This window comes from Stomoxys calcitrans, chromosome 1 (assembly GCF_963082655.1).
Source record: "Stomoxys calcitrans chromosome 1, idStoCalc2.1, whole genome shotgun sequence".
NCBI classification, from domain to species: domain Eukaryota; kingdom Metazoa; phylum Arthropoda; class Insecta; order Diptera; family Muscidae; genus Stomoxys; species Stomoxys calcitrans.
The window spans coordinates 128,028,203-128,052,110 of record NC_081552.1 but is presented as its reverse complement, the minus strand read 5'-3'; the positions used below and the strand labels follow the sequence as shown (position 1 = coordinate 128,052,110).

General features: G+C 38.2%; 1 protein-coding gene across 3 annotated transcripts in view; it reads left to right on the top strand.

Annotated features, from left to right (window-relative positions):
• Positions 1-23,908, top strand: part of LOC106095252 (protein cortex) — a 116,783-nt gene that overhangs the window by 80,573 nt on the left and 12,302 nt on the right. For 2 of the 3 annotated variants that reach the window (XM_059362862.1, XM_059362859.1), the window contains exons 4-6: positions 8,331-8,513; positions 8,682-9,062; positions 9,122-9,271. In XM_059362862.1, the coding sequence (XP_059218845.1) occupies positions 8,331-8,513; positions 8,682-9,062; positions 9,122-9,271 (714 nt within the window). The remainder of the gene's footprint in view (positions 1-8,330; positions 8,514-8,681; positions 9,063-9,121; positions 9,272-23,908) is intronic. The other variant, XM_059362864.1, reaches the window with a different exon arrangement.

Below are 23,908 nucleotides of genomic sequence, written 5' to 3'. Positions count from 1 at the left end.
GGTCGGTTGGTATTGTAAATGGGCCATATCGGTCCATGTTTTGATATAGCTGCCATATAAACCGATCTTGGGTCTTGACTTCTTGAGCCTCTAGAGTGCGCAATTCTTATCCGATTGGGATGAAATTTTGCACGACGTGTTTTGCTATGATATCCATCAACTGTGTCAAGTATGGGTCAAATCGGTTCATAACCTGATATAGCTGTCATATAAACCGATCTGGGGTCTTGACTTCTTGAGCCTCTATAGGGCGCAATTCTTATCCAATTTGAATGAATTTTGGCACGAATTTTTTGGTTATGATATCCAACAACTGTGCCAAGTATGGTTCAAATCGGTTCATAACCTGATATAGCTGCCATATAAACCGATCTGGGATTTTGACTTCTTGAGCCTCTAGAGTGCGCAATTCTTATCCGATTGGAATGAAATTTTGCACGACGTGTTCTGTTATGATATCCAACAACTGGGCCAAGTATGGTTCAAATCGGTTTATAACCTGATATAGCTGCCATATAAACCGATCGTGGGTCCTGACTTCTTGAGCCTCTAGAGTGCGCAATTCTTATCCGATTGGAATGAAAGTTTGCACGACGTGTTTCGTTATTATAGCCAACAACTGTGCGAAGTATGGTTCAAATCGGTCCATAACCTGATATAGCTGTCATATAAACAGATCTGGGTACTTGACTTCTTGAGCTTCTAGAGGGCGCAATTCCTATCCGATTTGGCTGAAATTTCGCAAGACGTTTTTTATTGTTACTTTCAACAACTATGTCAAATAAAGTACAAGTCGGTTCATAACCTGATTTAGCTGCCATATAAACCGATCTTTGGTCTTGACTTCTTGAGCTTCTAGAGGGCGCAATTCTTATCCGATTTGAATGAAATTTTGTACGACGTGTTTTGTTATGATATCCAACAACTGTGCCAAATAGGGTTCAAATCGCTTTATAACCTGATATAGCTGTCATATAAACCGATCTGGGATCTTGACTTCTTGAGCCTCTAGAGGTCGCAATTATTATCCGATTTGCCTGAAATTTTGTACGACGGATTCTCTCATGACCATTAACATACGTGTTTATTATGGTCTAAATCGGTCTATAGCCCGATACAGCTCCCATATAAATCGATCTCTCTATTTTACTTCTTGAGCCCACAAAAAGCGCAATTCTTATTCGAATTGGCTGACATTTTACACAGGTCTCCAACATAAATATAATTTAATTGTGGTCCAAACCGGACCATATCTTAATATCGCTCTAATAGCAGAGCAAATCGTTTCTTATATCCTTTTTTTTGCCTAAGAAGAGATGCCGGAAAAAGAACTCGACAAATGCGGTCCATGGTGGAGGGTATATATGATCCGGCCCTGCCGAACTTAGCACGCTTTTACTTGTTGATGATAGGTTAATAAATAATCAAATTTGCGTCTATCGTTTAAAGGTTGTAAATTAACCTTGGGACAAGACAGTGCACCGTAGCTTAAAATTCAAAATAGCTTTACAAATAGGAGTATTTTTAAATGTTTATTTTTTATACCGAACACCGAAGGATGGGGGTATATTGATTTTGTCATTCCGTTTGCAACACATCGAAATATCCATTTCCGACCCCATAACGTATATATATTCTTGATCAGCGTCAAAATCGAAGAAGATCTAGCCATGTCCGTCCGTCTATGTGTTGAAATCACGCTACAGTCTTTGAAAATAGATATATTGAGCTGAAACTGCACAGATTCTTCTTTTGTCCATAAGCAGGTTAAGTTCGAAGATGCGCTATATCGGACTATATCTCGATATAGCCCCCATAAAGACCGATCCGCCGATTTGGGGTCTTAGGCTCATTAAAACCACATTTATTATCCGATTTTGCTGAAATTTGAAACAGTGAGTTGTGTTAGGTCACTCGACATCCTACTTCAATTTGGCATAGATCGGTTCAGAATTGGATATAGCTGCCATATAGACCGATCTCTCAATTTAAGGTCTTGCGCACATAAAAGTCGCATTTACTGTCCAATTTTGCCGAAATTTGGGACAGTGAGTTGTGTTACGCCCTTCAATAACCTTCTTCAATTTGGCTCATATGTGTCCAGATTTGGATATAGCTGCCATATAGACCGATCTCTCAATATAGGTCCTTTTATTGGCGCAAATAAAAGGCGCATTTATTGACCGATTTGCCAAAATTTTGTACAGTGACATCCTTCTTCAATTCGTCCAGATTTGGATATAGCTACCATATAGACCGATCTTTCTATTTAAGGTTTTGGGCCCATAAAAGGCGCATTTATAATCCAATGTCGCCGAAATTTGCGACGGTGAGTTAAGTTAAGCCCCTCAACATACTTCTGTAATATGGCACGAATCGGTTCAGATTTGGATATAGCTGCTATATAGACTGATCTCTCGATTTAAGGTTTTGGGGCCATAAAAGGCGCATTTATTGTCCGATGTCGCTGAAATTTGGGACAGTGAGTTGTGTCAGGCTCTTCCACAGTTTTCTGCAACTTGGCCCAAATCGATCCAGATTTGGATATAGCTGCCATGCAGACCGATATCTCGATTTAAAGTCTTGGCCCTATAAAAGGCGCATTTATAATCCGATTTCACTGAAATTTGACACAGTGACTCATGTTAGGATTTTCGACATCCGTGTTGTATATGGTTCAGATCGGTTTATTTTTAGATATATATTTATTTAGATGTAGCTACTTAAAAGATCCATATTTTGTTATACACAATTTAACAATGACTTGTACTTGGTATCATTTTGTCCAAATCGGAACATATTTCGATATAGTTGCCATGTCCGTCCGTCTGTCTGTTGAAATCAAGCTACAGTCTTTAAAAATAGAGATATGGAGCTGAAATTTTGCACAAATTCTTTTTTTGTCCATAAGCAGGTTAAGTTCGAAGATGAGCTATATCGGACTATATCTTGATATAGCCCCCATATAGACCGATCCTTCGATTTAGGGTCTTAGGGCCACAAAAGGCACATTTATTATCCGATTTTAATGAAATTCGGGACAGTGAGTTGTGTCAAGCCCAACGACGTCCTTCGTCAATTTGGCTCAGATCGGTCCAGATTTGGATATAGCTGCCATATAGACCGATCTTCCAATTTAGAGTCTTAGGCCCATAAAAGCCACATTTATTATCCGATTTTGCTGAAATTCGGGACAGTGAGTTGTCTCAGGCCCTTCGACATCTTCCGTCAATATGGCTCAGATCGGTTTAGATTTTGATATAGCTGCCATATAGACCGATCCTCCGATTTAGGGTTTTAGGCCCATAAAAGCCACATTTATTATCCAATTTTGCTGAAATTCGGGACAGTGAGTTGTGTTAGGCCCTTCAACATCCTCCGTCAATTTGGCCCAGATCGGTTTAGATTTGGATATAGCTGCCATACAGACCGATCCTCCGATCTAGGGTCATAGGCCCATAAAAGCTACATTTATTACCCGATTTGGTGAAATTTGGGACAGTGAGTTGTCTTAGACTTTTTAATCCGATTGCGATTGAAATTTGACTCACTGACTTATGTTATGCTTTTCGACATCCGTGTGGTATATAGTTCAGATCGGTTTATTTTTAGATATAACTACTAAAAAGAACAATATTTTGTTATATACAATTGAACAATAACTTTTACTTATTAGTATCTGGTCAAATCGGAATAAGCTGCTATGGGGCATAAGGTATGAATTTTGCACCGGATTTTGAGGAAAGGTGGTTCACATATAAAGGGTGATTTTTTTGAGGTTAGGATTTTCATGCATTAGTATTTGACAGATCACGTGGGATTTCAGACATGGTGTCAAAGAGAAAGATGCTCAGTATGCTTTGACATTTCATCATGAATAGACTTACTAACGAGCAATGCTTGCAAATCATTGAATTTTATTACCAAAATCAGTGTTCGGTTCGAAATGTGTTCAAATTTTGACAAATTTTGTTCAGCGATGAGGCTCATTTCTGGTTGAATGGCTACGTAAATAAGCAGAATTGCCGCATTTGGAGTGAAGAGCAACCAGAAGCCGTTCAAGAACTGCCCATGCATCCCGAAAAATGCACTGTTTGGTGTGGTTTGTACGCTGGTGGAATCATTGGACCGTATTTTTTCAAAGATGCTGTTGGACGCAACGTTACGGTGAATGAACACATTTCGAACCGAACACTGATTTTGGTAATAAAATTCAATGATTTGCAAGCGTTGCTCGTTAGTAAGTCTATTCATGATGATGAAATGTCAAAGCATACTGAGCATCTTTCTCTTTGACACCATGTCTGAAATCCCACGTGATCTGTCAAATACTAATGCATGAAAATCCTAACCTCAAAAAAATCACCCTTTATATCCGAGGTGGTGGGTATCCAAAGTTCGGCCCGGCCGAACTTAACGCCTTTTTACTTGTTTTATGATGACCATTATCTTTCGCTGCTAAAACTGTAACGACAAGTTTGAAGTTTTTTTTTGCTATAGCAAGAATGTCGTACCATTACAGTTGAGGTATACACTAAATGTTTAAAAATTGCATGTACGCGTTTTTGAAGAACAACTAATGAATCGCCAGGGTGGATCTTTTATGAACTCTAATATATAAATAAAGGTAAAAACAGTGTTCTACAAATCGCGTTTTTGAAGGATAACGAGTGTCGAAAAGAGCCGCAGAAGATTCGTTTTGTCAAACAAGCATCCGAAATTTACAAAAATGTTGGCTGGGGAACAACGATTGCACATCACTAGAGAATGATGTGTAGATTTTTTCCGACAACATATATTTGTTTGTGTTGTAGGTTTTGTGTTTGCTTTGTTATCGTTTGAGGGGCATTTCGTAAGAGCGCAACGGAATAAATGTTGCCAGACACCACAGATGAAAACAAAAAGTAAACAACAAATGGCCCTACTGAATAAAATCAATTTGAGATGGGAAGAAAAATTAATAAATCGTTCTGGCAGTCTGCTTTGATTGTTTAAGATAAATTAATCGAAAAAATTTAATTATTTTTTTTAACAAGTAGCATTTGATATTTTCACTAAATTTTCAGATTGGACTAGAGCATAAATCCATTTTTTATGACGTATTTTGTCAAAAAACATTAAACATTTTTCATGATTTCTAAAGCATTGAATAAAACAAAAAGCTGATAGCGTCATTTTAGGTATATTCTATTTAAATTATTCTTTAGTTACTTCAATAAATTAGATTTTGTTTTAACTACGACTTGTTGCAGGAAATAAATACCCAAAGCAGCAGATAAGTAAGTTTTATTTAAATTATTTTATAGTTACTACAACTAATTGCTATTGTTTCATTTTCATTTCAGACATTCTATGCGGCAAATCAAAACTCCGGTTAATATAATGAAAACTACTAGCATGCCAAAATGGCTAGAAGAATGGAAACAAGTAAAAGCGTGCTAAGTTCGGCCGGGCCGAATCTTATATATCTTTGTCGAGTTCTTTGCGCGGTATCTCTTTTTAGGCAAACAAAGAAAAATGAATAAGAACTGTTATGATATTGGAGCTATATCAAGTTGTAGTCCGATTCGGACCATAAATGAATTGAATGCTGAACATTGAAGAAGTCATTGTGTAATATTTCAGTCCATTCAGATAAGAATTCAGCCTTGTAGGGGCTCAAGAAACAAAATCGGGAGATCGGTTTATAAGGGTGCCGTATCAAGCTATAGATCGATTCAGACCATATTGGACACGTACATTAAAGGTTATGGGAGAAGCCGTGGTACAAAATTTTTGTCGGATAAGAATTGCGTCCTGTAGAGGCTCAAGAAGTCAAGATCCCAGATCGATTTATATCGCAGCTATATCAGGTTATGGACCGATCTGCGTCATACTTAGCACAGTTGTTGGAAGTAATACCAACCATGTGCAAAATTACAGTCAAATCGGATAAGATCGGTTTATATGGCAGCTATACCAGGTTGGTATACCACAGTTGTTGGAAGTGATACCAAAACACTACGTGCAAAATTTCAGCGTAATCGGATAAGAATTTCGCCCACTAGAGGCTCAAGAAGTCAAGATTCAAGATCGATCGATCAAAACATGGCCCGATATGGCCCATTCACAATCTCAACCGACCTACACTAATAAGAAGTACTTGTGCAAAATTTCAAGCGGCTAACTTTACTCCTTCGAAAGTTCTCGTGCTTTCGACAGACATATAGACGGACGGATATGACTAGACCGACTTAAAATGTCATATACGAATATTTCGAGGAGTTACAAACAGAATGACGAAATTAGTATACCCCTATCCTATGGTGGAGGGTGTATCCGTCAGACCAGACGGATAATAATTCGTCTTCAAAATAAATAAATGCTTTCGACAATTTATATGAATGCGAATGGAAAGTCAAGTGCATGTGCCAATAAGCAATTAACAGTACTTTTGTACTTTTAGCTTGACTAGAAATTGTTAATTAACAATTAACTTCTTTGATTAAGCAAACATTTTATATTTGTAAAATAATTACATATGTTTTCAAAAAAAATAATAGATGTCTCAAATAACATTACTTTCAAACTGCATTTTACCACACAACTAGGGACAGAGTGGGCCTGGGGGTTTACATTGAGAAACCAGGGACTGAGATCTGTTTAAGACTGCCTGACCATAATACGGTCCTGCAGGCGGAGATCCGGGCGATCACGGAATGCGTGAAGTGGTGTGGTGCTAACGCGAGGACGTCGAGTGTGAACATCTATACCGACAGTAAAATTGCCATAAAGGCAATAACAACCAGGACGGTAAGGCCCTGAACAGTCTTGCAGAGTAAGAAGGAGATTAACTCCTTTTCTGAGGATGGGAAAATCTGCATCGTTTGGGTGCCGAGCCATAGCGGAGTAAGGGGAAGTGAAAGGGCATACGATTTGGCGGTTAAGGACAGAGGACTGCCGTCAATAAACTTGGTTAACCTGAAGCCTTTCGGGTCGACGCAGATCAAGTTAAGGGAGTGGGCGACGAATGCGCATTCAACATTGTGGAACAGCGAAACGGTCGGTAGGACGGCGAAAATCCTAGTAGGAATCCAGATCGTGAAAAGACGAGGCTATTACTGAATGGAAGTAAGAAGGAGGTCAGTATAGCTATTGGTATCATAACGGGACACAGGACTACGAGCTCATTTATGTAAAATCGGAGCGGAAAGTTATAGCATGTGTAGGGCGGGGAAGATGATAAGACGTTAGAGCATTTCCTTTGTCATCCCAACCTGCACTCTCTTTTCAACCTCACCTAACCTAACTACTACACAACTGCAATGTATTACACAATATAAACTGAATTTTATTACATAATATATATAGGTATTTTTCTTAAAATTATTTTCAAAAACATGCTGAAATTAAGAATTATTTTTATTTCCTTCAACTTCTTGAAATTTAAACTAGATTTTGGTTTTCTCGCATATACTCAAAATAAGGAATTGTGTAAACCAAACGGGAGAAAAAGATCTTTGGCGCCAAATCATGACCACATTTTTTGCCATTTGGCTCACTTTTACTTATTTTGGGGGTTACTTTTTTTGAGTGTAATATACAAAAAAAAAAAAAAAAAATAAAAAATCAACAATCCCATAAACAGCAGTCTTTTTAGTGCATTTAACATTTATTTCGTGGAAAAATTATTTTTAAGTAAGAGAAGTCAACTATTTTTCAAAATGAAGCGTTATTTTGTAGAAATAAATTCACATAAATAGTTTTATTGCTATTTTATGAATTCTGTGTTTTCAATGTCACCCTGTAACACAAAACAAATCCAAAATTTCGCTTAAAAGATGTCAATGCATTTCTTCTGGCCACGAAAATTTCGTTTGAGGTGAGCGCCCTTAAATCTGAAAATCAGTTTGTTCAAATGCAGTATTAAGCGTAATCTAAATGACAACAAAACGGGACAATGTTCTTTCAGGATTAACAACTCATAAAAAAAAGAAAATCCGTCTATAAATGCACTGAAATCATATATTAATTTTTGACAAATAACTGTTAAGGCCTAAACAGAAAGAGCGCGTTGAAAAATGCAGCTCTGCAAACAAATGTCAAAATATCAAATCTTAAAGTAAAACAATTTTTAAACTTGGCGACCAAAAACACTAATTTACGAGTGGCAATACAGAATGGCACTCGCTTTCATGCCTCAAAGTTGACAATTTTATAACTTTTTGCGTTGCTTTTTGGAATTCGTGTACAGAGTTTCATTTTTTCAACGCGACGCTCAAAACCAAAGCTCAACGTGATCATTCTGTTTTGGCCTTTACGGTGTCTTCTTTGTTTTTTTTTTTTTATAGAACAGAATTTGGTTGACTGGTCCTCCAGAGGACAAATTGCTTTGTCATTTGGACACGATGTCATTATATGGCAAAGTAAAGTGGATATCACAATGGCGTTCAACATTAAATGTCCGAGATCATTGGCATATAGTCCATCGGGCGAATTTCTAGCTATAGGCTGCAAGTCTGTTGGGTTCCCTGGTAAGTACTAGACTTTGCTCCTGTCTAGACGGCTTGCATTTTGTAACATTATTTGTTAAATAATTGTTAGCATAGTTATTTATCTTATAACAAATATAAAACGTCTAGAGAATAGAAAAAAGGTTGCACCCAAAGTGCTGTGTGATATTTCTGCTACCTTTTCTTCAGCTCTTGAACTTTGGGATGTTTCGTGTACTGATGACTTCTCCGTTGTAAGTGGAAAGATATTTCATAAAAAGTACGGAGATGTCCTTTGCATTGAGTGGACCGTATCTGGTAAACAAATTGTAAGTGGCACACGCTATGGAACAATGTACATCCTATCCGTTCCAGAGCTGAATACACTAAAGAAAATACGGAAGCATCATCTACCTATAACAATTATACGTTTTTCGCCCAATATGCGCTACTTGGCTGCGGGAGATGCTGAGGGTAATATAGTAGTATACAACTGGAGTATGTGCACACCGTATCTTTTTGTAAAATCGAGACGAAAATTGAGCGTTGTCTTTGACTGGCATCCCTGGACTGGTGTCGACTTGGCGATTTGTAAGTTATGGCACCTAATGTTTCCAAAATACATTTTGTATCTTTAAATTTTTTTCCAGCTGAAGATGTACCGGCCTCTATTGTTTTACTGCATGTTCCGAGTAAACGAATCGTTGCCTATTACCAACAAAATAATAAAAAGTTCTCCATTAATTCCATATCATTTAGCAAAGTAACAGGCGAATTGTTGGTCAGTACTTCAGTTCGAGGTAATTATCCTTGATTTTACATAAACGCAATATATAATAATACAAAAAAGTCTATTCACATAAATACATTTCAGAAAAAATTATTTTGTTCGTCTAAGCTGCTTTACCGCGAAGAGACATAGCTTAAAATAAAATAAATTTAGTTATACGCTTAACGCATTCATAACTTTGTGATAAAAAAACAAAGATTCGCGGTAGTTGTCTATATACATATACTAGCTGACCCGGGCCCGCTCCGCTGCGCCTTCTTTTACTTTATATGGAGCAAAAGTTTCCTTGGAATATTTATTTTCGACAATTGAAGATCATTTAGCGAAATACCATGCTACGAATATAGTGTATCGCTTGACTAACAGTTTAGCAAATATAAGTGCCCTTACTTGAATCCCATATGATCTTTATTGGTCTACGAACTTAAGTTTGGATATAAGGTGTACTCCACTCTTAAAATACTTCATTTCAGCCCGATATTCTCGTGATGTCTGATTTAGTGGTGTTTTAGGGGGAGAGGTGGTCCCCCAGATACTTGGCCCTGAAAAAATATCAGCATTGTGCTTTTCTCTCAAATACCATTTATTTAAACCCCATATTGTCATTGCCTTAAGAGGGGTTTACAGGATGAGGAATCCCCCAAACACATGGCCCCAATATAGGATATCAAATTCGTTTTCTAATCTCAAATACCTTTCATTTGAGCCACATATTGGCATGCTTGAAAAATTTTTTCCCTTTGGGGGTGTTTTGGGAAAGGTGATGCCCTACATACATGGTCCTACATTTGGATATCAAATTCGTATTCTACTCCCAAATACCTTTATTAAATTGCTGTTTGTGGGGTATTTTGGGTATCAATTCTTGCGAAAATGGGTATCAGTTCTTGCTCTACCCCCCAATACCTTTAATTTAAGCTCCACATTGACATGGTGGGTAAATATGCCCAATGTAGGGGTGTTTTGGCGATTGGGATGGTCCCCCAAACATCAAGCCCAGAGAATATATATCAGCAACGTACTCTATTCTCATATATCTATATATCATTTATTTGAACCCCATATTGCCATTGGCCTCAAAATTGCATATCAAATCCGTTTTCTAATCTCATTTAAACTCCTTATTGCAAAAAACTTGCAAAAGTCAGCAAATATGTCCGGTTTGGGGTATTGGCCCTAAAAACTATGAATATTTAGTTCCACTCTCTTTAAGACCCAAATTGTCTTGGTGAGCAAATACATCCTATTTGGGGGTTGTTATGGTGGTGGGACGTCCGCTAGACAGTTGGCCTCTAATGTTGATATAGATACGTGATCTACTCCCACATACCTTTAATTTGAGACCCATATTTCCATAGTCGGCAAACATGACCGACTTGGGGTGTTTTCGGGAATGGGCGGCCACTCAATGAGTTGGCCTTGAAAATATACATAGGATTCGTGTTGCACTTTAAACATTCTCTTATTTGAGCCTCATATTGCAATAGTCAGAAAATTCTAACTATTTGGGTGGTGTTGTGTAGGTGGGGTGGCCCCAAAGACACTTTTCCCGAATATTCATATCAAATTCGTGCTTTACCTCCAAAGACCTTTCATTTGAGCCCCATAATGCTATGGTCGTAAATTTGTCCCCTTTGGGAATGTTTTTGGGGAGAGGCGGCCCCTCAAACACTTGGTCCCATATTTGGATATCAGATTCTAATTCTACACTCAAATACCTTTTATTTAAGTCCCATATTCCCATTGTCAGTAAATAGCTCCAGTTTGGGGGGTGTTTTGGGAAAGAGGTGGAGCCCCAGAAACGTGGTCCCACATTTGTATATCAGATTCGTATTCTACTCGCAAATACCTTTCATTTGAGTCCCATATTGTCATGGTCGGTAAATATGTCCGTTTTAGGGGTGTAATGGGGCTTGGGGTGGTCTCCTTAGCATTTGGTTTGACAATTGGATATCAGATACGTTTTCTTACCCTAAATACCTTTCATTTGAGTCCCATATTGTCGTGATTGGTCTAAATATATGTTTGGTAGGTTTTAAGCTGGGACAGCCTCCTAGGTACCCCATCCGAAATCTGGATACCAAATTTTTATTTTTAGGGTACTGCATGAGAGCACACATCGCTAAACCCATCTTAAATCGACTAAATCGCTAAACCCATCACCGAGATCTAGCGTTTCTGAAAATTAGGGTAAGGGGGAGGGTCCGCCCCCTTCAGATATCAAAAAATATAGTTCTTATATTCACCACGGGGTCATTATGCACCATCTGTGAAAATTTCAAAAAATCGGTTCAGCCGTTTCTGAGTCCAAAAGGAACACATAAACAAACAAACCTACAAACAAACACAAATTGATTTTTATATATAAGACTAGCTGAGCCCGCTCTGCTGCGCCCGATTATACTATGTTGGACGAAGTACTCTAAATTTGAAAATTTCTGCGTAATTTTAGTTAAAAATGTATTCCAATTTTCCTATGGATTTTTCTACACTCAAGTACCTCTTATTTAAACCCCACATTCCAATGGTCAGTAAAAGTCGTTCTTGGGGTGTAGTGGACCCCCAAACACTTGGTCCCAAAAGTGAAAGTCAATTTCGTGCTCTATTCCCAAAGACCTTTCATTTAAGATCCATATTGCCATGGTCGGTAAATATGTCCACGAAACTCTAGTTCCGCAATTGAATATCAGATTCGTTTTCTACTCTCAAATACCTTTAATTTGAGTCCCATATTATAGTGGTTGGTCTATAAGTCCGTTTGACGCGTTTTGGGGGTGGGCGGCACTCCTAGGCATCCCTCCCCAGAATTTGATACCAAATTTTTTGCTTTTAGATCCTTCCTATATTCCCATATTTTATTTTTTTGTATTCAAACGACCGATAGGTTGTCATAACAAAGATACATGCTGATGATTAATTTTTACCACTCTGCCCTCCCTCTGATAATGTTGTCACGCTTCTAATTGGATAAACTAAATCCAATTGGATCAAACAATTTCAGTTGAAGATTGCCAGATGACGCTAATTTAAATGTTAGTGCTACTCGCTTAGAGTGGATCATATGGTATGGTGGTTGTCTATTCATACCATATGACTACCTATTAAATAGTCATCATTTAGACTTTTTTTAACCCACCACCGAAGGGTGGCGGTATATTCATTTTGTCATTCCGTTTGCAAAATATTGAAATATCCATTTCCGACCATATAAAGTATATACATTCTTGATCAGCGTAAAAATCTAAGACGATCTAGAAATCACGCTACATCATAGGATGGGGGTATACTAATTTCGTCATTCTGTTTGTAACACCTCGAAATATGAGTCTAAGACCCCACAAAGTATATATTCTTGATCGTCATGTCATTTTAAGTCGATCTAGCCGTGTCCGTCCGTCTGTCTGTCAAAAGCACGCTAACTTTCGAAGGAGTAAAGTCAACCGCTTGAAATTTTGCACAAATACTTCTTATTAGTGTAGGTCGATTGGTATTGTAAGTGGGCCAAATCGGTCCATGTTTTGATATAGCTGCCATATAAACCAATCTTAGGTCTTGACTTCTTGAGCCTCTAGAGGGCGCAATTCTTTTCCGATTTTACTGAAATTTTGCACGTAGTGTTTTGGTATCACTTCCAACAACTACGCTAAGTATGGTTTAAATCAGTCCATGTTTTGATATTGCTGCCATATAAACCGTTATGGGGTCTTGACTTCTTGAGCCTCTAATGGGCGCAATTCTTGTCCGATTTAACTGAAATTTTGCACGTAATGTTTTGGTATCACTTTCAATAACTGTGATAAGTATGATTCAAATCGGTTCATAATCTGGTATATCTGTCATATAAACCGATCTTGGATCTTGACTTCTAGAGCCAATAGAGCACGCAATTCTCATCCTATTTGTCTGAGGTGTTTTGTTATGATTTCCAATAACTGTGCTAAGAATGGCGTAAATCGGTATAGAACCTGATATAGCTGCCATATAAACCGATCTGGGATCTTGACTTCTTGAACCTCTAGAGGGCGCAATTCCCATCCGATTTGGCTGAAATTTTGTACAACGGCTTCTCTCATGACCTTCAAAAAACTTGTTTAATATGGTCTGAATCGATCAATAGCTTGATACAGCTCCCATATAAACCTATCTCCCGATTTTGCTTCTTGAGCCCCTACAAGGCGCAATTCTTATCCGAATGAACTGAAATATTACACAATGACTTCTACAATGTTCTGCATTCATTTATGGTCCGAATCGGACTACAACTTGATATAGCTCCAATAGCATAACAGTTCTTATTCAATATTCTTTGTTTGTCTAAAAAGCGATACCGCGCATAGAACTCGACAAATGCGATCTTAGGTGGAGGGTATATAAGATTCGGCCCGACCGAACTTAGCACGCTCTTACGTGTTGATGTTCATTACCTTCGAAGTTTATCCGATATATATTACATGTGTACAAGCATTTAAGTGTATGGTTTGGTTTGTGTGCTATTGTATTTTTGCTCTTGTTATATATTTGTGAATGCTCTATTTGTTCTGAGAACGCCAACGTTTTAAAGGCTTTTGCCTAGTTTTCCTCTTGTTGCTTCTTATTATATGGGTTGCCCAAAAAGTAATTGCGGATTTTTTCATATAGTCGGCGTTGACAAATTTTTTCACAGCTTGTGACTCTGTAATGGCATTCTTTCTTCTGACAGTTATCAGCTGTTAATTTTAGCTTGCTGTAGAAAAAAAGTGTAAAAAAAAGTATATTTGATTAAAGTTCATTCTAAGTTTTATGTAAAATGCATTTACTTTCTTTTAAAAAATTAGCAATTACTTTTTGGGCAACCCATATTATATAATTGGGAATTTTTTTCTTATCAAGAAGTGCACTATCCGTTTTTATACCCTACACCATAGGATAGGGGGTATACTAATTTCGTCATTCCGTTTGGAGCAAATGGAAATATTGATTGAGACCCAACAAAGTTTACACATATATTCTAAGCCGATATCTAAGCCAATTTAGCCCTGTCCACGCTAACTTTCGAAGGAGTAAAGCCAGGCGCTTGAAGGCGCACACATACTTCCTACCAATGTAGGTCGGTCTATGTTTTGATATAGTTGCCATATAAACCGATCCTGAATCTTGACTTCTTGGCCCTCGAGAGGGTGCAATTTGGCTGACATTTTGCATGAAGTGTTATGTTTGGCTTTCAAGAAGTATGGTCCAACCTGATATAGCTCCCATATTTACAACCTGATATAGCTCCCATATAAATCGATGTCGGACCTTGACCTACAGAGAAGGTACCAGGCCAAAATTTAGAAAAAGTCCAATGCACTCAATATTCTTATTTAAAAATTATTTATATTATGGAGTAAAACCACAATAAACCAAACAAGGATTATGTGTATAGATTTTGATGAAATTTAACAGAGGCTTTCAGTTGGGTCATACTAAATTTCGAGCGAATCGCTTGAAAATTGTACCAAACCTTATTATAAGTGAAAAACGAGCGATATATACGCATGAAAGTTATATCATAATCTGAATCAATTTAAAAAAAATCATGGGATTTCCTTTTGAACTATAAAAGTGGTATGTGAAAAATGATTGGATGATTACAAAAAAATGTTATGCGATATAGAAGGGATTCGCGGACAGACGGATATGGATTTTTATTACATTTTTACTATCACAGCCACAGTGGCGGTGTATGTGTTTTTATAATAAACTAGCTGACCCGGGCACGCTCAGCTGCGCCTTCTTCCACATTATATGGAACAAAGTTTCCTTGGAATATTTATTTTCGACAATTAAAGAGCTTTTAGTGAAATACCATGCTACGAAAATAGTATATCGCTTGACTAACAATTTAAAAATATAAGTGCCTTTGTCCGAATCCCACATGATCTTTATTGGTCTACGAATTTAAGTTTGGATGTAAGGTGTACTCCATTCTTAAAACACTTTATTTCAGCCCTCTACTCTCATGATATCTGATTTAGGGGTGTTTTCGGGGGTGAGGTGGTCCCCCAGGTACTTGGCCGTGAATAAATATCAGCATCGTGCTCTTCTTTCGAAAACCATTTATTTAAACCCCATATTGATGGCCGATTTAGGGGTGTTTTGGGGATCGGGGGGTCCCCCAAACACCAAGACCGGATATAGCTCCCATATACATGTTCGTCCGATTTGCAGTAATACAGCAATAAAATGGTCATTTGTAGATTGATTCTCTTGAAATTTGGTAGGAAGGATTTTCTTATGACCCTCAATTTTGCTGCTGAATTTTATAGAAATCGGTTCAGATTTGGATTTACCTCCTATATATGTTCGTCCGATTTGCAGTAATATAGCAATAAAATGGTCATTAGTTAACGGATTCTCTCGAAATTTTGAAGGAATTATTTTCTTATGACTTTCGATATTACCGGTGAATTTCATAGAAATCTGTTCAGATTTAGGTATAGCTCACATAAATATATATCGCCCGATTTTCACTCCTAGACCCACTGCAAGCGCATTTATTGACCAATCTTCCCAAAATTTTGTTCCTTTCCTCGACGAATTCCACAATATCCATAAAGTTTGATCGAAATCTGTTCAGATTTAGATATAGCTCCCATCTCCCGTCATTTGTCAGGTTTGCTCGAAATTTGGTACAGTTATTTTAATAACCTATCTGAATAGGTGAACCTCCGCCGAGGTCCATCAAAATTGGTTCAGATTTAGATATAGTCCTACATTTGTATTTAAAGGGTAGGTGTAGGGTATTATAAAGTCGGCAAAGCCCGACTTTTGTCTTTCCTTACTGGTTTTTTCAAGTCGCTGTAAACAACACAAATGCTTTCCAATGGTAATTTCTGATTGAACCTGGCAACACTTATAGCCTGTTTGTCGACGTCCAACTCAGGCGTTCGTTCGGCCTGCAAACGAAAAAAATTGATTTCGGTTTGTGTATCTCATTTTAAACGAAGAATTTATCGAACTACAAGTCGATCAAAAACGTAGGCATTCCCATACAAAAATGGATTCAAGCCTATAGTAGCTGTTGCCAAAAATGAGAAGCAAATGTCAAAACCAGTCACGTGATAATTTGCTTTCGAGCGAGAATTTTTCAGCAAAAAAGGAAAGCAAAAATCAAGCGATATTATAAAATTTATAAAAATTTTAGCATTTAAGAACTTTGGATGCCCACCACAGATTCTATAAAATAAATATGGGGCCAAAGAAGTTGTCTGTAACAACTTACGGATATCTCTCTTAAGCGTACTTCTGCAAATTTGGACACAAATTAAAGCTACATTATTCAATTTACCTGAAATTTGAAGGAGGTATGTTTTTACTACAGCCATGACATGTATGGTTCATATTGGTCCATAATTTGATGTTGTCCATTTATGTTAAAACAAGTAAAAGCGTGCTAAGTTCGGCCGGGCCGAATCTTATATACCCTCCACCATGAATCGGATTTGTCGAGTTCTTTTCCTGGCATCTCTTCTTAGGCAAAAAAGGATATAAGAAAAGAGTTGCTCTGCTGTTAAAACGATATCAAGATATGGTCCGGTTCGGACCACAATTAAATTATATGTTGGAGACCTGTGTAAAATTTCAGCCAATTCGTATAAGAATTGCGCCCATTGGGGCTCACGAAGTAAAATAGAGAGAACGATTTTTATGGGATCTGTATCGGATCCGATTCAGACCATAATAAACACGTTTGTTGATGGTCATGAGAGGATCCGTCGTACAAAATTTTAGGCATATCGGATAATAATTGCGACCTCTAGGGGTCAAGAAGTCAAGATCCCAGATCAGTTTATATGGCAGCTATATCAGGTTATGAACCGATTTGAACCTTATTTGACACAGTTGTTGAAAGTAAAAATAAAATACGTCATGCAAAATTTCAGCCAAATCGGATAATAATTGCGACCTCTAGGGGTCAAGAAGTCAAGATCCCAGATCGGTTTATATGGCAGCTATATCAGGTTATGGACCGATTTAAACCATACTTAGCACAGTTGTTGGGTATCATAACAAAACACGTCGTGCAAAATTTCATTTCAATCGGATAAGAATTGCGCACTCTAGAGGCTCAAGAAGTCAAGACCCAAGATCGGTTTATATGGCAGCCATATCAGGTTATGGACCGATTTGAACCATACTTAGCACAGTTGTTGGATATCATAACGAAACACGTCGTGCAAAATTTTATTCTGATCGGATAAGAATTGCGCACGCTAGAGGCTCAAGAAGTCAAGACCCAAGATCGGTTTATATGGCAGCTATATCAAAACATGGACCGATATGATCCATTTACAATACCAACCGACCTACACTAATAAGAAGTATTTATGCAAAATTTCAAGCGGCTAGCTTTACTCCTTCGGAAGTTAGCGTGCTTTCGACAGACAGACGGACGGACGGACGGACGGACATGGCTAGATCGACATAAAATGTCACGACGATCAAGAATATATATACTTTATGGGGTCTCAGACGAATATTTCGAGTAGTTACAAACAGAATGACGAAATTAGTATACCCCCCATCTTATGGTGGAGGGTATAAAAAAAACGTTCAAAAACGTGGCACAAGCGATTGATGGTGGAGAGTATAAATATGGGATTCGGCCCGGACGAACTAATCGAAATTTCTGCGATAACATACAATGTTGTTTTACTATCAATACCGTATGGTACTGAAATGAGCACGTTTGGTATCAATTTGTCAAATATACCGATATTCCGATTTTTTGGAAGAGTGAGTTGCGTTAGATCGTCACTGTTACAGTGGGTTGCATGGATTGAAGGTCCGCATTCGAATAAGGACAAGATCTGATCAGATAGTCCTATTTCCCGATTGAAGGCATTCAACCTACGAAAGGCGCATTTATTACCCAGAATTTACGAAATTTCGAACAGATCCCTTGCCACTCGTACCACAGTCAATATCAGCACTAACCCAATTCTTCTCTGAAATTTGAAACAGTGAAACCGCTTGTAACAGTATTAGGCTCCTCACAAACATGGTTTCATTCTGCACTCTTAACGAAAACACATAAACAACAAGAAGTGAAAGAGTATTGACTAATGCCCGGCTATTTTTTCAGTAATTAATTTAATATTTATCTATATGTTGGAAAAACCTACCAAAATTTGAGAGCCTACAAACCTGCCAAGAGAATAAAAACCTACCAGTTTTGATTGGAACCCACCAAAATCGGCAATGCTGATCACGAAAGGTCATTGTCTGATAGGAAAACATGCTGACATACTGAAGGTTGCAAGTAACGACTTTGGAGTAGCTGTGAGGACGTCGACGATGAAATGACTATGGAACATCTGCTGTGTGTATGTGTCCGCACTGGTAGTCAGAAGGAGTTCCACTTTATTGCTTTGAGAACTTGCCTGATTTAGCGATTCTAATCATTTGCAAGTTGTTGGGCTTTTTAAAGCGATCTCGATGGTTTAACTGTAGGAACTAGAAGGCGTTTTCCTTCTCCTGTTGCTAGCCTAGCCTTACCTTACCAATATGAAACAAGTAAAAAGGCGTTAAGTTCGGCCGGGCCGAACTTTGGATACCCACCGCCTCGGATATATATGTGAACCACCTTTCCTCAAAATCCGGTGCAAAATTCATACCTTATGCCCCATAGCAGATATGTTCCGATTTGGACCAGATACTAATAAGTAAAAGTTATTGTTCAATTGTATATAACAAAATATTGTTCTTTTTAGTAGTTATATCTAAAAATAAACCGATCTGAACTATATACCACACGGATGTCGAAAAGCATAACATAAGTCAGTGTGTCAAATTTCAATCGCAATCGGATTAAAAATTCGCTTTTTATGGGGCCAAGACTTTAAATCGAGAGATCGGTTTATATGGCAGCTATATGCAAATCTTGATCGATCTAGACCAACTTGAAGATATATGTGGAGGGGCTTAACTTAACTCTTTGTCCCAAATTTCGGCAACATCGGACAATAAATGCGCTTTTTATGGCCCCAAAACCTAAAACCGAGAGATCGGTCTATATGGCAGCTTTATCCAAATCTGGACCGATCTGAGCCAAATTGACGGAGGATGTTGAAGGGTCTAATACAACTCACTGTCCCAAATTTTCTCAAAATCGGATAATAAATGTGTTTTTTATGGGCCTAAGACCCCAAATTGGAGAATCGGTCTATATGGCAGCTATATCCAAATCTGAACCGATCTGAGCCATATTGACGGACGATGTCGAAGGGTCTAACACAACTCACTGTCCCAAATTTCAGCAAAATCGGGTAATAAATGTAGCTTTTATGGGCCTATGACCCTAGATCGGAGGATCGGTCTATATGGCAGCTATATCCAAATCTGAACCGATCTGAGCCGTATTGACGGAGGACGTCGAAGGGCCTAAGACAACTCACTGTCCCAAATTTCACCAAAATCGGATAATAAATGTGGCTTTTATGGGCCTAAGACCCTAAATCGGAGGATCGGTCTATATGGCAGCTATATCAAAATCTAAACCGATCTGAGCCATATTGACGGAAGATGTCGAAGGGCCTAAGACAACGCACTGTCCCGAATTTCAGCAAAATCGGATTATAAATGTGGCCTTCATTGGCCTAAGACCCTAAATCGGCGGATCGGTCTATATGGGGGCTATATCAAGATATAGTCCGATATAGCCCATCTTCGAACTTAACCTGCTTATGGATAAAAAAAGAACCTGTGCAAAATTTCAGCTCAATATCTCTATTTTTGAAGACTGTAGCGTGATTTCAACAGACAGACGGACAGACGGACGGACATGTCTAGATCGTCTTAGATTTTTACGCTGATCAAGAATATATATACTTTATAGGGTCGGAAATGGATATTTCGATGTGTTGCAAACGGAATGACAAAATGAATATACCCCCATCCGTCGGTGGTGGGTATAAAAAAATGAAGAAAGATAGTGAAAAGGTAGGTGGGACAATTCTTGTATGTAGATTGGAAATTCTTGAAACGTATTTTTTACAAATTTGTCGTATCTAGTCTCAGATAGAACAAGATAATTCCACTGATTCATCCAGATCAGAAATAGAAGAATTATATATTTCGGTTAAGGCTTCCATATTAAAACGTTCAAATGTAAATCGCCGTCGAGATATATATAGACCAAAACTTGCTTAACGCAACCAGTTCGAACGTTTCTCACCAATCTTGACTACCGCAGCTTTAATTTGCAAAATTTGATGGCAAATACTCCGAATTTTCCCGATTTAACAAACTTGTTCATGAAGATTCCTCAGGATGTAGCAGGGGTATAGTAGTACTCGTAAATACACAACAGAAGCATTAATAAAATCTCGTACAACTTTTTTTGAATATAGATCTCAGTTTTATGTTATCGATTCAATTTCTTACCAACATCAAATCGAAAAGTTCAATATTAAAGGTTGGCCGATTGCTGACGGAATTTTACTTTTTCACACCACAGCGTATTGATACTTCAGGAACGTTGTACGAAATAGCACGTCGTCGATTTATTTATTTGAAAAAGGACTAAAGAAAAATCCAGCATTGAAATCGTTATATACAGACTTTACGAACGAGTATATTAATCATGGACATACATATGTCCTTAGTCAGCTTTGACAATATTCGTGACAAGCACTACGTCATATCATACAACTTAGTACTCCGACCGCATAGCACATCCATTAAACTCAGAATCAGGTCCGACTTTTCCGCAAAATCGTAGTCTAATCTCTCTTTGAATACATGTTAATGGTTGGGCCAACAACATTTCGCTTAAACAAGTTCGTTCTGTGCGCTGACATATGTTATACCACACAACTCAGTACCCCGACCGCATAGCACATCCACTAAACTCAGAGTCAGGTCAGATGTTTCGGCAAAATCGTCGAATGTATGGTTGATTAAAGATCAATTTATGGTTGATCAATTAACAACTTGTGTTATGGAGAGACAATGACTCGAATACTCTCAATTTGTACTAATTAAATACAGTCACATATGGAACATCTGCTGCACCTTTTTATACCCTCCACCGTAGGATGGGGGTATATTTATTTCGCCATTCTGTATATAACACCTCGAAATATGCGTCTGAGACCCCATAAAGTATATATATTCTTGATCGTCATTTTAAGTCGATCTAGCCATGTCCGTCCGTCTGTCTGTCGAAAGCACGCTAACTTTTGAAGGAGTAAAGCTAGCTGCTTGAAATTTTGCACAAATACTTCTTATTAGCGTAGGTCGGTTGGGATAGTAATTGGGTCAAACCGATCCATGTTTTGGTATAGCTGCCATATAAATCAATCTTGGGTCTTGATTTCTTGAGCCTTTAGTGTGCGCAATTCTCGTCCGATTTGACGGAAATTTCGCACGTAGTGTTTTGATATCACTTTTAACTGTGTTAAGTATGGTTCAAATCGGTTCATAACCATATATACCATATAACCATATAAACCGATCTTGGGTCTTGACTTCTTGAGCTTTTAGAAGGCGCAATTCTTTTCCGATTTGGCTGTAATTTTGCACGTGGTGTTTTGGTATCACATCCAACATTTGTGCGAAGTATGGTCCATAACCTGGTAAAGGTGCCACATAAACCGATCTTGGATCTTAACTTATTGAGCCGCTAGGGGGCGCAATTCTCATCCGATTTGGCTAAAATTTTGCATGAGGTGTTTTGATATGACTTCCAAAACTGTGATGAGTAAGGCGCAAATCAGTTCATAACCTGATATAGCTGCCATATAAACTGATCTGGGATCTTGTCTTCTTGTGCCTCTAGAGAGCGCAATTCTCATCCGATTTGGCACAAATTTTCTACAAGGGCTTCTCCCATGGCCTTCAACATATGTGTGCAATATGGTCTGAATCGATCTATAGCTTGATACAGTTCCCATATAAAACCGATCTCCCCGATTTTGCTTCTTTAGCCCCGAGTCGGACAATAACTTGATATAGCTTCTTTCTCCTCCGTCCTTATTTATTATTCTTTGTTTGCCTAAAAAGGGATACTTCGCAAAGATTCGGCCCGGCTGAACTTAGCACGCTTTTACTTGTTAGGTATTATGCTATTCATTATAGCATCTACAATTTTGGTTCGACCTTTATACAATTTAACGTGAGGTGTTTTATTGAAGTCCTAGACATGTGACAAATTTTATCAAACTCAGTCCAGATTTAGATATATCTCCCATATTTAATCTTTCATCCGGTATAAGGCTGTAGTAGCACCAATTTAGGTCCTATCGTAAGAAAATCTTAGAAGGTTCTATGCAGTATTTCAACAGGGATGCAATATTAAAGTCTGACCTAGATTTTAACATAGGTTCCATGCATTGAAAGTAGTTCGTAGGATCGGGGGTGTAAGGTATTATATAGTCGACTCCGCCCGATTTTTGCCGATCCTTAAAGGTTTTAACTAGCTGTTCAATTGAAGCTCGCGGCCTTAACCAAATGTTTTTTTTTATTTATTTATCAATATTTCAATGGAATCCAGTTTCAAGCCATGATATATCCAAATGAAATATAAATCTCGATTTTTTAAACGAAACAACGACAAATCTTCTATATAAAAAATCAATTTTTGCTTGTTTGTTTGTATGTTTGTGTGTTCCTTATAGACTCAGAAACGGCTGAACCGATTCGCTTGAAAATTTCACAGATCGTGCATAATGATCCCGTGGTGAAAATAGGGTATTATATTTTTTGATATCTGAAGGGGGGGGCGGGACCCTCCCCCTTACCCTAATTTTCAGAAACGTCAGATCTCGGAGATGGGTGGTGCGATTTAAACGAAATTTTGTGTGCTCTCATATAGTACCCTAAAAATAAAAATTTGTTATCCAAATTTCGGATGGCGTAGCTAGGGGGCTGCCACACCCTAAAATCTACCAAACATATACTTAGACCAATCATGACAATATGGGACTCAAAAAAAAGGTATTTAGGATAAGAAAACGTATCTGATATCCAATTGTCGGACCAAGTGCTAGGAGGACCACCCCCAAGCCCCAAAACACCCCTAAATCGGACTTATTTACCGAGCATGGCAATAGGGACTCAAATGAAAGGTATTTGCGCGTAGAATACAAATCTGATATCCAAATGTGGCACCACGTTTCTTGGGGGTCCACCCCTTCCACCAAAACACCCCCCAAACTGGACTAGACCAATCGTGACAATATGGGACTCAAATTAAAGGTATTTAGGATAAGAAAACAGGATTTATTTACTGACCATGGGAATATGGGGCTTAAATAAAAGGTATTTGAGTGTAGAATTCGAATCTGATATCCACATATGAGTCCCAAGTGTTTGGGGGCCGTCTCTCCCTCAAAAACCTCCACCAAAGGGGACACATTTACGACCATAGCCACATGGGGCTCAAATGAAAGGTCTTTGGGAGTAAAGCACAAATCTGATATCAATATTCCGGAAAAGTGTCTATGGGGCACCCCACCCAACCTCCAAAACAACCCCTAAATCTGACATATTTACCGACCTTGGCAATATGGGACTCAAATGAAAGGTATTTGCGAGTAGAATTCGAATCTGATATCCAAATGTGGGACCACGCTTCTAGAGGGTGGACCCCTTCTCCCCAAAACACCCCCCCAAACAGGACTTA